The sequence below is a fragment of the Amphiprion ocellaris genome, chromosome 14 (genome assembly GCF_022539595.1).
Source record: "Amphiprion ocellaris isolate individual 3 ecotype Okinawa chromosome 14, ASM2253959v1, whole genome shotgun sequence".
Lineage (NCBI taxonomy): Eukaryota > Metazoa > Chordata > Actinopteri > Pomacentridae > Amphiprion > Amphiprion ocellaris.
In genome coordinates this window covers 10798022-10816566 of record NC_072779.1, presented here as the reverse complement: position 1 = coordinate 10816566, position 18545 = coordinate 10798022, and the positions used below count along the sequence as shown (strand labels likewise).

The 18545-nt window shown below is 40.4% G+C and overlaps 1 protein-coding gene across 1 annotated transcript in view; it reads left to right on the top strand.

The window, feature by feature from the left end:
* LOC111565880 (short transient receptor potential channel 4) overlaps positions 1 to 18545 on the top strand; it is a 29358-nt gene extending 10813 nt beyond the window's left edge. The window contains exons 4-15 of the mRNA XM_035946544.2: positions 3221 to 3361; positions 3656 to 3832; positions 4400 to 4600; positions 12181 to 12526; positions 13625 to 13764; positions 13856 to 14056; positions 14169 to 14290; positions 14535 to 14730; positions 14832 to 15026; positions 15536 to 15577; positions 15929 to 16018; positions 16910 to 18545. Coding sequence (XP_035802437.1) covers positions 3221 to 3361; positions 3656 to 3832; positions 4400 to 4600; positions 12181 to 12526; positions 13625 to 13764; positions 13856 to 14056; positions 14169 to 14290; positions 14535 to 14730; positions 14832 to 15026; positions 15536 to 15577; positions 15929 to 16018; positions 16910 to 17581 — 2523 coding nt within the window. The 3' untranslated portion in view covers positions 17582 to 18545. The remainder of the gene's footprint in view (positions 1 to 3220; positions 3362 to 3655; positions 3833 to 4399; positions 4601 to 12180; positions 12527 to 13624; positions 13765 to 13855; positions 14057 to 14168; positions 14291 to 14534; positions 14731 to 14831; positions 15027 to 15535; positions 15578 to 15928; positions 16019 to 16909) is intronic.

Below are 18545 nucleotides of genomic sequence, written 5' to 3'. Positions count from 1 at the left end.
CAGATTATGCACTAAGGTCAGCGGAGGTTCTGTGTGAAGTTCTTACCATCTGATCTACCATCTGCTAGTCACAGACAACACTGAAGGGTTATCTGAGAGATAAAGAAAGACCAGTTTGCAGCCCTCTCTCCACTCATCTGTAGCCTCAGTGAAGGGGAGGCCAAGGGCAACATCTGGGGCCCTGAGGAGGGAAGACAAGAGTTAATTAGAAAAAATCTATCGACAATCTTTAAGCACAAATAGAACAATGGGACAGTTTTGGTTAAAACAACTCATGTGGAACCACAGCTGAGCCATTCAGAATGAACCCACCTGTCCCTGCCAAGCTTGGCCTCACCAAAATCAATTCATTGGACCCTGAAGGGGCAGTTCTGTACACTGACAAACAGGACGTCCAAGGCCACCAACAGCTGCAGAGACAAACATAGAAAGGACAAGCATGGAATTTGGTTTACCACCTATTGCTGTTTGGGAAGTTAGGGTTTCTTTATTGATCAGTTGCATAAATTCCATATTACAGGAACACAAACATTTTATTTCTTGAGCAGGTTGTAGAGACTCATGTCAAGGGTCTCAAATGCTAGAGAGATGTTTCTTGTGTTAAAACTGCTTCAAGAATATCTCCACATTAATGATGTCTGGATTTATTACACTGATGACCTTTACCATGGCCACCTGTGGAGAAAAGAGGAGGATATTGTCTAGATTATATAAGCAGATAACAACACTTCAGGGTGTAAAGTATATTATGCTGCAGAAGTCTGAGTGTGGAAATAAAATAAAAACAACTTTAAAAGGTCTACCTCTTTTTCACTGGCCTGAATAAAATCAGTGTCCTTGAGGACCTGGACAGTGACTGTCTCTTTGGTCTCCAGATTCTGACACTTGGTCACATTGCTAGAGCAGCATTTTCCAAGAAACTCCAGGAGAGAATAACCACACAAGCTGCCTCACAGAGTTTGACCTGTCTGAACCTCAGGTGCTGTCAGAGGGACTGGGGAGGGAGCTGGCAAACACAAAGAGAAAATATGAGAAAAAAATTTAAAGTGTATTCCCTGTGTGAGAGCCATTTAGTCAACACATTACGAGCAAGAAATATACAGATTTTCTGACCATTTTACTGATTCCATTCATTTGGGAAATGATTTAAGAAGAGATCTGACCAACACTGGCCTCATGTAGCAAATACTGCTAAGGTATATACCAGTATTTTACTAGAATGAGCCTTTGTTGTACAGAAAACCTGCACAGAACGTGACAGAGCTGCTCTGTCCTGTGCTGCATTTAAGGACCAGTTTTGCAGTTTTATTGGCATCTCTAATGCGTGTGTTCATAGCAGGTATGTGACTTAGTCTGTGCTTATTTCCTGCACAAGAAGCATCTGAGCTCAGTCATAATGACAGTTTTCAGTCAGACTTTCTCATATTTGTGTTGCAGAGTTTGAGAAGGAAAAAATTTGAATCTACAATCTTTTTTCTCAAATGTGTGCTTGTGTCTCTCAGTGTTGATAGTCGAATGTCTGATCATCATTTGAGCTCAATGATTTTTCAATCAGTTTTCCCGTGCTCCTGCCGTCTTATTCTGCTATGGTTTCATGGCACCAACTTTTTCATTTTGAGATGACTAACTTCTAATATTTGATGTAGTGGAGCATCTATTTTAATGAGCATCTATTCATATTAACATCATGGATTTTGTTTCAAAGTCAAACACCACGGCAGAACTGTGAGCATATTTTGGTTTTAATTGAAATGAAGGAGGAGAGCCCAATGACTTAGAAGAGGCAATTTATCAGATTAGCAACAGAGACGTGACAGTCAAAGACACTGATACCAGTTATGAAAAACTAATAAAGCCATAAAATGAACAGACAAAGACAATTGAATCCTTAATTGCAATTATGTGTGTCACAATTAATCTTCAAGTTTTATGACTGTCACAACCCTACGGACCAGACAGCTAAAATAAAATCTTTTGTCGACACCAGGGGTGTAAAACATCTTTTTCACAGCTGCTACATTCTTCAAACTTTGAATCCTATTGTGCCAGCCTCCCTTGTTGTCTAGCTACAGTATAGAGAGATTTAGGTCTTTCAAGCTTCTCGTCTGTCTTGTTTTTAACATTCATTCTGGTGAAGCTCTCTTGCAACAACTAGAATCTGTTATTCCCATCTGCCATCAGTCTGCATCAAATTGCTAAGTAGGTCCTTACCTATGTTTCTCCTCCAACCCTCTCTCACTATCAACTCTCTCTCCTTCCTTCCTCCTTCACCGCAGAATCAGATAATAGACCTTCAATTAAAAAAGTGAAAAGGGCCAGCCCTCTGCGCCGCTGCCGGCAGCCGTGTGTTGCCACTGAACGACACGGGAATAGCAAAAGGACTTAGCTGGAGTGGGTTGATAAGAGGGATAGGTGGAATGAGTTTCTCTCTGCGCATTATGATTCCCTTTCGAAATGCATGAAATACTGGCAATTTTTGCTACGCTTTGGCCCGCACCCTTGACAACAGTCTTGATAAGGATGGCATTTTGTCTGCGTCTTTGACCACGCGTGTAATTTCTCGATTTTTGAACAGTTTTCCCTGCAGCTGCCAAAAGCTCAAATTGCTGTTTTCTTGATCCTGTTTGTTTCCAGTTGCAACAGCATGAGTGTTATTATTTTTTCTGTCATGCTGTTGCAGCAGTCTCATGAGTTTGTCTGTCATCATAGCAAAATGTGATCACATTACAAAGGAGATTTTCAGTGGTTCTGCAGGTATTTATGTCTGTCCGTCTATTAGCATCGCATCTGTGCAAGGTGCAGTCATAAAACTTAAGAGTTGGGTAGCGGAGATCAAAATGAGGGCCAAGTTAAAAGGGGGGTTTTGTCTGATCCATGAGTACAGAGAAACTGAGCATTCAGGTAATAAACTGAAGGGTCAGAACATCCATTTGTTGATGGCAGTTGTGGCTGATGTCATCCCATCGCAAGACGGTCTCGAGTTCCATTTAACTTCATTGTGGGCCTTTGAACTGCACTCTGAGGTGAACAGAAGATCTTTCAGGCTCTGGGTTTAGCCAAAGCAATTACTTTTATTGAGCAACCTGACCAAAGAAAAACAAGGCTGTGAGGTATATGAATTGACCAAAGATTACACGACTAGGCCAAATGTGTCGCCTGGAAAGCTTCTTTCGATGTTTATGTGTGATTGAAGCTTTTATTTTCTCCTCTCCTTTAAAAGGTTCCTCCTATCCTACTGGACAAGCAGTTCTCTGACTTCACCCCTGACATCACTCCCATCATTCTTGCTGCACACACCAACAACTATGAAATTATCAAGCTTTTGGTGCAGAAAGGTGTGTCCATGCCACAGCCGCATGAGGTGGGTGACACATAAGTATTTAATATGCAGTGTAAATCCTATTTGTATCTTACATACAGCATATAAATGTATATATACACTGTATATTACCATGTTTATATAATGTGAAAATAAACATAAGTCATCAGATCAATAACTAACTGATCAGGCCTTAATGTCTTCATATCTTGCACAGACATTTTAGTCCTGAGTTGATATAGAGGACACTGCTTGCCTTGCTAGACCGCAGCATGATCCATTACTAAGCCTAGGAAGCCTCATTAACATGTGGCCATGCTTTGTTTGATGTTGCAGGTGCGCTGCAACTGTGTGGAGTGTGTGTCTAGTTCAGATGTGGACAGCCTGCGGCACTCGCGTTCACGCCTGAACATCTACAAAGCACTGTCGAGTCCCTCACTAATTGCGCTTTCCAGCGAGGACCCCTTCCTCACTGCATTCAGGCTCAGCTGGGAGCTGCAGGAGCTCAGCAAGGTGAGGACAAGGCAGCCAGCTAATAGTGGAACATCACTTGATGAGATTTGATTAGAATGAGCAGAAATATTAACAGAATGCAAATGAATGAACCGTGTTGCCCTTTCATAATACTAGTGTGTGGCAGATAATGGCTGTGATTGTATTAGGAAAGAGTTTATGTACATTTCTCTTAGTAAAAGTCATCTGATAAGGAAATTTAAATATATCCCAGGGTCAGTTATGAACAGACATCATTTTAATAAGAAAACTGGATTCGTGCCTGCTATAGTTTGCTATATTTCCAGCTATAATATTATGAAGTCCAAAGTTCCTGATTTGAATTATTTAGTAGGGATAAATAGGTGCACAAAAACAATAAGATGCTAAACTAATTAAGCACTGTACATATGTCTTACACAAATTTTAATGTGTACAAAGATCCCATTTAGCTTTGAATCACCTCTTCGAAAATACAAAAAACTACTTTCTAGACATATCCATACTCACATTTCAGCTGCCAGGTACTCTTGATCTTTTAGTGATACAATATCTTTATTTTGTACTCACCCCACTTGTCTATTTCAGGTGGAGAATGAGTTCAAATCCGAGTATGAAGAGCTGTCCCAGCAGTGTAAACAGTTCGCTAAGGACCTCCTGGACCAAACGAGGAGTTCCAGAGAGCTGGAGATGATCCTGAACTACAGAGATGATATCAACTTATTGGAGGAGGAGGGCAACAATGACCTGGCAAGACTCAAACTGGCTATCAAGTACCATCAAAAAGAGGTAGGTGTAATACACAATATCAGTCAATACTGTTTGAAGTGAGCATTTATGTTCATGTTTACCTAAAGTACAAGGTATTCTGCTTTGATTAAAGACTAGTCCAGCTCTCTGAGTGCTACACTTTGAAATATGTGGTTAATTTGATACTTATGATGCCATGACATCAGCATTAAAACAAATGCATGCAGTGGTTTGTGAAGGATGAAACAAGAAAGCTACAGAAAAGGTTGCTTGTTTGTTCTTCATCGTTGAACGAATGAAAAAGAAACAAGGAATTTGATGCTGCTGACTATCAGTAAAATTATCTTGCAAATAATCTACATCTCAGTCAAGTGCACCTGCCACCTCCTTCATCTCTTTCATCTAAAGAGCTGCGAGAGTCAGATATGACCGTAGTATCACAGATGTTGCATTTTAAATTGCGCAGTATATATGTTTCCTCCTGTCCAGTGTTGTCTGCTGCCTAATCTTCTGTGCAGCTTGTTGTTAGATTTTTGTGCTTCATGCCTCAGGCAGCTTTCGCTCTATGTTGCCTCAGGAAGTCTGCCAAGAATCAAGTCTTTGCTGCACGGAGCCAGTATCTTCTCACAGGTGTCACTGGCAGCCGATATAAAGCGGTGTAATGATGTGAGATTAACATCAGGCTTGATGATATCAGATGCTGGTTTTGGAAGGATTTTATCTGTTTTCTGTTGCATATGCACAGAGAACCTTGAATTCAATTACTGAAGTACAAGCTGCAAGATAAATGTTTGATTCCACATCAAGATCGTAGCTGAAGATTTAGGATGTTTACCTGCTTAAAATAGCAAATGTTCTTGTCCAGGTGAAGTTATTTATTATGTAATAGAAAAGGCAATAACCTCTTGCTCAAGTTTTTACATGCAGTGCATCCAGTTAAACACACACTATGCTCTATAATCATCTTTAATTCATCTTTAATTCTTCTATCCAGTCTAGGTGCAGCACATCTGCTTTTAATGCACTGGGAAAATTGTGGTAATTAGGTACTGATTATTTTACTTATTCCAGTTTTGAGTTATGTGAGGAGAAAAAATGGGTGGTTTTATTCAGCAGCTCTGTAGGACCAGAATTGCACTTCAAAGGCATATAAATAATTATGCAGCAAATGGTGCAAACATGATAACTCTAAAACAATATTCAGTTTTACAGTCCACTGATTTCAAGGTGTTTTTTTTTTTTCCGTTGTGAGATAAAAGCCTTTCCAGAGGGTAGACCCATGAACAATTAGTATGCAAATAAGTTAATTTAATTCCTGTAAACTATATGATGGAATCTGTGCTACAGGTATACTGCTATAGACCTTCAGTACCTTGTTTGGTAAAACAGTTGTAGAGATGTGTCTTTATGTATCTCTATTTACATATGTTTTATTTGCTCTGCTCATTTCCCTGTTCTTTTCCGCATATTTATCTGGTAAAAACATAGCGATGGGAATAAATAAAAATCATAAAACCCTACAACTAATGCATTAGTTATATTTTTCTAGGTTAAATGGAGCACAGTTTTTAATGGACTTGTAAAGGTATGGAATGGCTTAAGGTGAGAGGAGGACGGGAGTTAAATAGATATTCTGCTGCAAAAATGTTCTGCTGAATACAAAGGTGAAGCAAAAACTGATGAAGAAGCAGACGCATTGCTCCCAGGAGCGACTTATAATTCATTCAGGTGTCTTTTGCTGTGAGCTCTGCCTGGCTGTCAGAGCAGACGCACTTCTGGAGAAGCCTCAGTTTATGACAGTGCTGTTTCCTCCTCCATCCATCCAGTTGTTGCACATTAACGCACAGGTTGGGGGATGAGCATGTCGAGTCACTAAAGGACAATGGGGGATAGTGCAAAGGCACAGGTGGTGCACACACGATGATGGACAGTCTCCTGTCATCTCCCCAAACCTCTCTGTGGCTGGCAGTAAGTCTTTCATTGCCCACGCTGTAAACAAACCTCCCTCCTGCTGCCGCTGCCACAACTGTGCCTCCTAGCATCTCCTCTCCCCAGCAGTGTGTTAATTATCCACGAGACGTCCCGATATGCCCTTCCCCTTCTTCCTATCTATAACTCCCTTCGATCGCACCAGGAGTTTGATGGAGAGCAGTTTGTCATTATGTGGGGATCAATCCACCCAGCTGCCCTTTACAAATGATGAATGTCCCTCCTACCTAGACTTGTTAAGAGTCATTTCAAGATAAACTCTGCCTAAAATATTCATTTTTATGGCTGTGTCTGTGCAAGAAATTATTGTAACATCCTGCATTCTAATTAAAATCTTTGCTATCATTTGGTTAAGTCTTATGTGAGATATTGCAGTATGTTCTACAGAATGGGCAGTCTAAGTGAGACTCTATTTGCAAGAAACACATCTTAATCTATCAGTACTTGTCTCTGAATTAGCTTTAGGAGAGAGTATTTGTCTTATTTCTCTGTAAACTCTCATCTCTAGAAATGTTTTTCTAATAAACTTCTTATTCATTTGACAAGGGGAAACATGAAATTGTGCAGAATATTACACAGCAGTAAAGATTTTCACCATAGAATTGCCACTGGAATGAGAAATTGGAGATCAATGAAACCCCAAAGCAACATTTCCTGCTGCTGTCCCCTGAGACAATAACATTTGTACAGTGCAATTGTGCCTACACACACACGTATAGAGGTATTTATAGGCACTGCCTTGTGCTTTGTGACAGATGATCTTTAAGCTAGACAAGGTTTTGCCCCCTGTGATGCATCCAGGGTTAAGTGGACACTTACTTAGACTGGAATGGCTCATTTGTTTTCGCAGAGAGCAGTTATTGCGTGTGTCTACTCATCTCTTCCAGTGATTTTTCAGACAAACACTTAAGCTCTTAGAATTGGCATGACACTCAGCCCGAACATGTGATTTGTTCTTTTTTTTTATAGCGCATGCTGTTTGTGAATGTTGTGGTGAGTCATGACAAGCCTGTTTGTGACCCTCAACTGAACAAAATTAAAGGACAGCTCTCCTCTTGACCCTCTTGTGTGTGAACACGCTTGTTTACGTTTTTGTATTTATCCTTGTATCTGTGTTGGTGTGTTTTTCGGCTTTTCTGCTGCTGTGCACCCTGGGCTTATAAAGTCAATTTATAATGGCCTGAAGAGAAATCTCCCCAGGCTTCCATTCTAAAGAGCTTAGCTTATAGAGCAGTCTGCGCTTTGATGCAGCAGGAGGCCAAATCTGATACATATGATCAGTAACACATACACATTAAAGCACAGATTATCCTCTCTGCCTCCTCGAGGGGTTCAACTCCAGATTACTCTTATTTTTGATGATGTACTTGCAGAAATGTAGGTGAGTGCATTGAAGAATCACGGACTGTCTCTTTAAAATTTGACATTTTCAGAGGCACCAAGGGAAACCCATCGATTTTACATGCTCTAGTTTGACGTTGCCCCCTTGTGATACCTCATAAAAACTGCAATTCAATATTGCAAAATGTTTTGTCTTTATTAAATGGAAACAAAACAGGAGGGGATGTTATGTAGTGAAGAACCATGAGCACTTGTGGGTCTTATTTCAGCAATTTGCTGCAGAAAATATCTGTCAGGCTTCAATGCTCAACAAGCCTTCATACTGTGTTTTTTTTTTTTAAACAGGAGGAAGCAATAATTGATTATGCAATGCAGATTGAGTGTTTATATCTTTCAATTTTGTTTAAAGGATGACTTTTTGTTATCAAACCATTACTGTAGTTCTCAATTTATACTATAAATTTCATTCAACCTTAATTTAAACTCAGTGAGGACTGGAAGCCTCATTTACAATATAGACAAACAAACAAAAGATGTAAGCACATTAGTACGAAACTTGGACAACAATGACAATCCCAAAAATTAGAAAGCCATATTAGTAACATAACAAAACCACTAAGAATAGTGAAATCAATTGAAATTTAAAGCAAAGGAATCAGCTGAAACAAGAACAGCCATAGGCAAAATCAAATAAAAATGAAGACACAAATTGCCCGAAAGATAAATGAGTCAAGTATTAGATTCTTTTGCAAGTAATTCCAGGTTGCAGGTGCACACTGAGTAAAACAGTCAGAGCCTACATCTTAATACAATCATTAACAGACAGCAAAGAAGTAAAGTCAGGGGGTAAAAAACCCATAAGGACCTTATAAATAAATAAAAAACAGTGTCTCTCCTGCAGAGAGGGAGACCCAGCTATGCAGTCACAAGGAAGAGTATCATAATTATCATGGGTGATGAATCTTGGTGCACAGTGATAAACAGCAAAGAGTTGCAGCTGAGGCATGCATGTCACCATAATCCAAGACTGATAGAAAAACTGTCTCATATTCACAGCCGCAGTTTTCAAATGGGCCATTTTGAGCACCAGGTTTCTTGTTGGTTTCATGTAAAAGTCCATCAACACCCTTTTTTATATAAGCCTTAGACAGTCAGACAGTGTGATCATCCAACCCGATCTCATTCCCAGGGTGTCAAATGCTGCCATTTTGTTAAACTGCTGGCGTCTGAGAGATACACACAAGGTGTCCTTTGGCATCAGTGCCGCCAGTGTCAATATTGATTTTTTTTTTCCAGCTTAAAAACAGCCTCACAAGGAGGTTGAAGGCGACACCCAGGAGACTGAGTTTGGTGTCTAGTGCCAGACCGTTATATTTTCATGTAGTTTTATTTTGTGATGCAAGTCTCATTTTTACTGTTTGCTTTAGCCGAGGCACTAAAATTACTTGGTTGATATTAGGAAAATCAGACAATCAGATCAGAGTTTAGGTTAAAATGCATGCTATCACAACATTGCCCTCATGCTACTGTACAAAATAAGCTTACGAACTTCCCTCCTAATTACCTGTAAAGGAGCAACAGCGACTCATTGCCTCTATTTTGGATATTAATATATTTTGGCAGGCCTATCGAGTACACTCGATAGGCCTCTACTATGTACTTTAAAAAAATTATGTGTGCTGTGTGTGACAACTTGAGCTCCATCATTAGTTTGCATTCCTGTTTGCAGATTCTGGTGAACTTGTAACATAAGACAGGCAGATAGATGAAGACTTTCAATGAAAACTTTCGATGACCTAAAATATTCTATGCAATTTGAGTACACTGCCACAAATCAATTCCAAATGATACATTTGCACATCAAAAACTTGGTACAAGCAAAGAAAAAATGTGGACTTCACATCCACTCGTATTTCATCTCTTCGCAAAGCAAACAGGAGCCACAATGGCACCATCCGAAAGTTGTCGGCGTGTGTCTGTGAAAGTGGTGGAGAAAAGTTTTCAGCAGAGCTTTTATGTCGGCAAAGCTGCAGGGGAACATGTCTAGAAAGCATCGTCAGCACTCACACAAAGACGAGCACTTTCCTGGCACTCACGGACAGTCGACAGTGTAGAGAGGCACTTCACCGACCGGACTTGAGACCAGCAAGGAGGAAGCTGTGTGAAAAAGCCACCCAAGGCAAAAATGCCATTTTACCATTGCTGGGTTTTTATCAGTCATTGTGACAGGCAAAAGGAGAGGCCAAAACACAGATGTTTGGCATGGGTAGACTTTCTTCCCTGGGAAAAAGGAACAAGAAGAGATGTTTTAGAGAAGAAATGAAAAGGGAAAGTAGGGATTCAAAGGTAGTCAAGGACATTCTGGCTGGGGATTAAAGTCTATGCCTCTGTCACTTTATTAAATAATTAGCTAAATATACACACCTTATTTTCCTTTAACATAGATAATCTGTTTAGATTTGGACAGTTATGACAGTATTATTACATCTCATGTGTTAAGTGAAATATTAGCATGCATAGTTTTCCTAATTATCATGTTAATTAGCTTAATATCTAACCTCATTACCATCACTGTCAGTGTTTAATATCATGCTGATTAAGGCGAGACACACAGCAGCCAATAAACCTCCTGTTTACTGTCATTAAGTGGGAAAAATGTTCTGATGTGCAGTGAAAGATTTAAGCAGTCAATGATCTCAATGGTTTATAAGTGGACTACTCACTTCTACTGCCAAAATTCTAAATGTCTGTGACATAGCAGGTTTGATGAAAATGATCAAAGCTTTCTTTAAATAGATGCAACTGTGCTATTTATAGCTGCTGCAGAATATAGAACAATCGCTTGTTTGGCTCATTTTTTACATTTTATTATTTTATGGGATAAAGCACCTCATTACAAGACTTAGCCTGCACCCATGGGTTTGCTTCAGACGTTTGGTACAACTTAATTAGGTTATCCATTTTGCATATAATAAGGTTCATGTTCAAAGGAGCCATATGAAAAGAGAAAACCAGCAGGAGGGGGTCTCCCTCTATTCTTTACCCTTTATCTCTCTAATATGTATCTATTGAAGATCCTTACTATCTGAACACTCTCTCCATCTCTCTCTGCTTCACATTTAAAAGGGGAGAGTGTACCTTTTCTTCCCTCATCCATGAAATCCATCCCTGCTGTATGCCCCCTCTGAATTTCCTCTCAAGTTTTGTAGCGATACTGTAGTTGAAATATGGAAATGTGAGCCATTCTAGTTCAGACCCTGACACAGATAGGGATCTGTGGTTCCCATGGAAACCAGGCTGCAGAGTTGGTGAATTGGCACCCACCGGTACCGGTCAACACGTTGACTCTGATATAGATGCTCAACATGGTAGTTCACAGCTCTGTGTGTGTCTGCACAAGTGTGTTTGCATATACGTGCATGCTCATGATGACTCACATATTCAAGAGTTTTTTTTCCTTACCAGGCATATATATGACATACCTCTAGATTATCCCCAGATGCTGCTGACGTGGCTTCAGTCCATTTGGATGAGGTAGTCGTGCGGCACTGCTGCAGTATTGCTGCATCAATATTTTTTAATCACTGATCTTTTAAACCTATACTCAGTCACCTGAGGAGAACAGCATTTACTAAAATGTTTAATTCATTCTTCTACTTTATAGCCACATGATGTTTTTATCCCGTAGCAACACAAAACATCAAACAAGCCAGACTGCAGAAAAGGAGACAAAATGTTTCCACATGTTGATTTGAACATTTTCAATTAGTCCTGTTGTGGGTAAGAAGCATAGAGTGTTGTCTGCTTTAGATGAAATTCCAATCATATTCGGGCCTCTCAGGAAGGAACACTATGTTTTCATCTCAAGAGAGTCAACAAGAAATACAATGCAGTCATCTAAGAAAAGGATTCTTCAGTTTTGTGACAACAGATAGAATTCTTTGCACCACCTTTTTTTCTGTATCAAGACACCCAATATCTGTTTCATTCTAAAATATCTGTGTGTGTAGATGATAACCTTTCAGTTTCTGGCACCACCAACACATCCTACTCCCTCGTTTGAATGCCCTGAACTGGAGTTTACAGCAAGAGCTAATTCTGGTATATTGTCACTAGGGCATTATGGTCTGTGTAAAACACTGAACAGCCGTAGGTTGAGGATTCTGTCTCCCAGTAAGATCACATGCAGAAGTTATTAATGTATGAAAAGTCCTTTTGAACTGTATTTATCTCTATAGATCAAAGAGATGGAAAGTATAACTCACCTTTCTCCTTTTCTTTTTTTTAAGTTCGTAGCTCAACCAAACTGTCAGCAGCTTTTGGCGTCCCGGTGGTATGATGAGTTTCCTGGCTGGAGGCGACGCCACTGGGCTGGAAAGTTCATCACCTGCGTCTTCATCGGCCTGCTCTACCCGGTGTTTGCTTTCTGCTACCTCATCGCTCCTAAGAGTCGCTACGGCCTCTTCATCCGAAAGCCCTTTATCAAATTCATCTGCCACACAGCGTCCTACCTGACCTTTCTCTTCCTGCTGCTGCTCGCCTCCCAGCACATTGTCACCACAGAACAGGACAGGCAGGACAGGCAGGGCCCTGCACCGACCACCGTGGAGTGGATGATCCTGCCCTGGGTGCTGGGTGAGTAAAACTGGTGACAACTGAAAGCATTTTTAGTTGCGGATGGTTGGAAGTGGTTGTCCTGATGAATTAAAACGCCATGGCCGCTTCATGTTGGTAAAAAGGAGATAGTCTCCTTTCTTGTTTTTAAAGAATGTTTGTAGTCATGTGCTTTTTCCATCACTTTGATGTCCTTAAATGGCTCCAGTAGTTGTAACGATCATGAACAGCAGCTGATGTCCTGATGGAAAATGCAAATCAGAAGCACAGGAAAACTTTGTCATTGCAACTGGGAGCTAAAGGCCATGTTAAAATTGTCAAATTCTTTCAAAACCTATCCAACTTTTAACTGGTTGAAAGTGAAGAATGAAAAGTATTATTAAACTGTAATCTTCTCATTTCGCTCACGGTGGCTCTAGTAATAGAATTTTGAGTTTGATGATTGGACATTTCCTCTGAAAATCATGCTTGGGATTTACGGTTTGCTTCCTTTTTTATTTCACACATGCTTGTACCTTTGATTTGTTTTTTTCATCTGACAGTCAGTCAGTCAGTGCTTCCATCTCTTTGACCCAAACTGAAATGTCTCAACATCAGCTGACAGTAGAGTTTTGTAAAGGCATTCACTGGTGGTTTTGAGTGAGATATTGACAACTTTTGATTAGATTGGCATGAAATTTTCTCCTCGGAGTGAATTATCATAGCTTTGTTTTTCTGAGTTTTAAAAAATGTGTTTGTTATCAAATATCTATGAAACTAAATGGCAATCACATCAGCTTCAGCTGTACGCTGTGTTGTGCTTGCACTAATCTGGTAATAATAGTATGCAAACATGCAAAGCTAAGATGCTGAACATAGACAACATAGCATGTTAGCATTGTCATTGGAAGCATGTTTGTATGGTGGTGCAGCTCAAATCACCTCCCAGAGCTGTAGATTCTTACATTTTCCGATGCAGCTTCTGATCTTTTGTACTGCACACTGGTGGAGGGGAATTATATGGCTATCCAAGCTCAGAGAGTTCCAAGTAATGTTGAAAATAAATGTGACTTTTGCTTGAAATAACTTCTTCCACTATGCAACTCCACATATTTTCCATATTTATACATGTGTTTCTAGGATTCATCTGGGCAGAGATCAAGCAAATGTGGGATGGTGGTTTCCAAGACTATGTTCATGACTGGTGGAACCTGATGGACTTTGTCATGAACTCTCTATACCTTGCCACTATCTCCCTGAAGATTGTAGCCTACACTAAGGTAAACATTTGTCTATGAATAGATTAGACAGCTACAGGTTGACCCTCGTGTGTGCTCACTTTGTCTGTCATCGATCCTCTTCTCCATTCAGTACAGTGGCAGTAAGCCCAGAAACCAATGGGAAATGTGGCATCCAACGCTAGTAGCTGAAGCAGTGTTTGCCATCGCAAACATTTTCAGCTCCCTGCGCCTCATCTCGCTGTTCACAGCCAACTCTCATCTGGGGCCGCTGCAGATCTCTCTGGGGAGAATGCTGCTGGACATCCTGAAGTTCCTCTTTATCTATTGTCTGGTAAACACACAAATGTTTGCACACAGACGTAGACATGCAGAATTAGAGCAGAAAATATGACAGAATTAAAGTAAATTATTGCATATAATTTGCACATACTGTGTTTCTCCAGGTTCTACTAGCCTTTGCAAATGGGCTGAACCAGCTGTACTTTTACTATGAGACGAAGGCTTCAGATGAAAAAGGAAAATGCAAGGGCATCCGGTGTGTGGAGCAGAACAACGCTTTCTCCACGTGAGTTTTCATGAATCTTATCTTGCTTGACCATGTAGTGTAAATGTGTGATTCTGTGAAACTGAGTGCAAAAAAAAGTTGTGAAAAATGTGTGACTACTCTCCAAAAGTCGTCCGTTGCTAAGAGAAGCTGATGTTTTAGCAAAATCTTATGAATGTGAGGGTAAGAATTTGATTCAGCACTTTAAAAATATCTAACATTTACATTGTTGGCTTCTCTAACAATATATATCTTTGCCTTGCAGGCTATTTGAGACCCTACAGTCTCTCTTCTGGTCTATCTTTGGCCTGATCAGCCTCTATGTGACCAACGTGGACGCCGACCACCAGTTCACCGAATTCGTTGGTGCCACCATGTTCGGCACCTACAACATCATTTCACTGGTGGTGCTCCTCAACATGCTCATAGCCATGATGAACAACTCCTACCAGCACATTGCTGTGAGCACGGATCAAACACACTCTAAACAAAAATACATATACGTGGTCTAGATAATAAAAACATGTACATGCTTTTCAAATGAACCCTATTCTGATTTCAGGATCATGCAGACATTGAGTGGAAGTTTGCCCGGACGAAGCTGTGGATGAGTTACTTTGAAGAAGGGGCCACTCTGCCAGCCCCCTTTAACATCATCCCCAGCCCTAAATCATTCTGGTACCTCGTGCGTTGGATCAAGAGACAAATTTGCAAGAGAACACGCTCCAAGCGCCCTGAAACTATTGGAACTCTTGGAGTAAGTAGCATTTAAACACAATTTTTACTGCCAGAAAAAAGAGAGTATGCTTTTATTCTTATGAAAATCAGAGAAATAGTGGGTTGGGATGACCTTTGTACAATTATTCTGTCAACCTAACACTTAGATGCTTCATACCCAACATTATTTATGCTTATATTTGTGAATAATCGTCTTCTAACGCTCCCTCTGCTTCTCAAATGTCAAGACTTGCTGCTCTTCTTTGTCATATGTGACACTAAGCTGAATTTTCTCAAGAAAATAGTCACTTGTGGCATCCCTAAAGTAGAATCACTTTTTTTCTAATGATAATCTAATTTTAGAGCAAACACCTTTACTGTTTTATGATGCAGTACTCATTCCCAACACGTAGTGAGACTCACAGAAAGCACAGTTTACAGCAATGTGTGATGCTGTGAAGAAAAAACTAAATATGCTTTTTTTTTTTTTTTTTTTACTCATCTCCCACTCTCTCTTCGATCAACCTCTGGCATCCGATGTCTGTGCAGAGGCGAGCAGCAGAGAACCTGAGGATAAACCATCAGTATCAGGTAAATGTAATGACTTTTACAGCACACTGTACATGTGTCCTCTGCTAATGTGTCTGTGTTTATGAGATGCTTATTGGGCTTTTTAGCTGCCTTCCCAATTTCAGTCTGCCAACAGAAAGTTTTTTTGTGATGCCTCACAAAATGGGTCTAACAGTTACACTCAGTGGGATGTTCATCTTATTCTCTGCAGAGGATCTCCTCGTTGTCCACATCTGCACGCATTTGTATAGGAAATGTAGCTCAAAATGTGTTTTCTGTTGTGCATACAAATTTGCCTTCTTTCTGACTGACTGGCTGTAAGTTCCCCTTTTTTCAGTGTTACAAGCAATTTTTTTTTTCTCGTTGCTGCAGGAGGTATTGAGGAACTTAGTGAAACGGTATGTGGCTGCTATGATCAGAGATGCCAAGACAGAGGAAGGCCTGACTGAAGAGAACTTCAAGGTAAGCTCAGGTTCAACAGAGCCAAGAATAAGTAACTTTGAGTGGCCACAATAAAGATTTCGAGTAACGATGAGAATAAAGATGCAACTCTACAATCAGAATGGTGATTTAAAGCATTTTTGAGCTTATTGCTGCTTTGGTTCACTCTTACTGCTTTCATCTTGATCCATTGCATTAGCTGTTTCAGTAAAATATGCTCTTAACCTCACTGTACATAACTTGCTTAGCACAAAATAATGGACAGCTTGAGTTAGAAACTAGCAAGTGCACATAACAGAAGCAACTAAAGAGACAGATATTTCCCTAACGTGTTAGTAAAGACCAAAAACTGGGCTAAAATGAGAGTGAATACTACACTATTATTCACCAGATGGTCAGAAATGACTCAGAATATTGCTGAAAGTGTAAATAGCAGCTAGTTGCCTGTTATCTCATTTCGGTATTGTATTTACAGGTTGTTGAAAGTGGTAAAAATCATCTAAAACCTTTTTTTTAATAGTGTCTTCTTGCAAAAGTGAATATCTGTATCTGTTATTGCTGTATTTCAATCAGTTGTCATACAAAGAGAAATCGTTCATCAATTTGGCAGGCTAGACTTTTGGCTCATTAAGCCATATTGTTGAATGTTTGAAAGCTCAGATTCGATTCTTCCAAAGAATTGTAAGCCTCAAAAACATTATCTATATTATTGTAAAATGTTCCTGCATGTTTCATGAGAAAAAGAAAGTGCCGTATAATTATTTTCTGAATTAAACTTTATCCACCCAACATTGACTGAGCTGAAACCGAATCAGTCCAGAGTGTTCCGCATGCTGACAACTGTAAACAACAGTTAACTAAAAAGCATTAATTAACTTCCCACTGGAGATGACTTTCACTTTGCTCTGGCAGGAGCTGAAACAAGATATCTCCAGTTTCCGTTACGAGGTGATGGGCATGATGAAAACCGGGAAGCCTGCTCTACAGGGAGCAAAGGCCAGTGGCAGCTCAGTGGAATCCAGCCTTGATTTCGCCAACTCCACCCTCAAGGTTTCTCCCTGCCCTCCAAGCAGTCAGGTAAAGAGCAAACTCAACCGATTCAAGATCGCCACATCCATCCTCAAGCAGGTCACATCTGCAGCTTCCCCCAGGCCTCCTGAAGCCTCAAATGGCCTACCTAATGGACTCCTGGCCTCTGATGAGAGCTCTGGCGAACAGTCAAGTCAGAGGAGAAACTACCCCAAAGACATTACTGACTTTGGTTTGTTCCAGAAGCGCAGCAAAGAAGCCGCATCAGGAGCAGGAGAGCTTTCCAGACAGATGTACTCATTGTCGGAAGAAGCAGGAGAGTCTGGAGGCTCGGACGCAGAGGAGCAGGATAAAGAGCATAAGGCTACAGGTAGCGGTGAGAAAGAACTCCTGGAGGCGAAGGAAAAGGCTGCAGAGAGTAGGGGGGAGTCGAACAGCAACAGCAGCTTGGACAAAGATGCAGAAAGAAAAGCTGAGGCAAAGGACAACGAATCACCCTGCAGTGACTCGGTAGCAGAAGGATGTTCGTCAGGGCCGTCCACAGAAGATGCATAAGATGTGACACTACATAAACAGAACTATGGACCAAATAATGCTGGATGAAAGACGGACAGATTGACAATCAGGCTTCAAGTGAGGAATGTTACTGTGCGTTTGGCAGAAAGTCGAACATTTCCAGTTATTACTAAACTAATGATCAGCTTTGATCTTTGGAGACTCAGGGAGGCCTTTGGTTCAAGTGTTTTAAATGCCGTTATATTAGCAGTGGAAATGCAGCAGAAGTGAATGGAGCTCTGTGTGAGCATTGCAAAGATTTAGATTTTAGAATGAGGTCATTTCATCGTGTCTCTCCCCTTCAGATGATTAGAAAAATTTCCTGGAACTGATGATTTCCTCTTACTCTCACTTCCTTGCCTTTAACTGACGTGCGTTTCTGTTCAAAATATCCCGTTGTTTTTCCAAACCCTCTCCTTGATCAGTCTCTCTCTACCTCTTTTCCTTTTCCTGCTTATCTCCACACCACTTTAAACTCTCGCCATCCTTATGTCCCTAGAGCAATAGATGTGTTCTGTTTTAGACCTGACTTTCTGCCTTACTCTCTCTGTTTCTGCACTTTACACACTTTACAGTGGCATACGGTTTCTCCAAGATGTGTCAAGCTCTGCTCATGCAGCACCGATTCTGTCAATGTGTTTCTATGCAAAAACCTTGGATTGTGATCCTCATCACTCTGACGAGGCCGACTGTACATTTAACGCTGACAGTTCATGGCAAATATTCTCTTGTGTGAAGTAGAGCTTGGTGGAACTGTGGGAGATACACAATATGGACACAGCCTATCAACCACTTAAAGCTTAAAACATATTATTCATGTTTAGTCACTCCTACCGAAAATAAGCTTGTTATTTTGAACAGATTTGCTATTTCTAAGCTGGTACTTTTAGATGTGATGTTACTTTGAACGAATGGCATTATAGACCTTAACATAGATCAAGAATAAACCTAAAAATGCACTCTT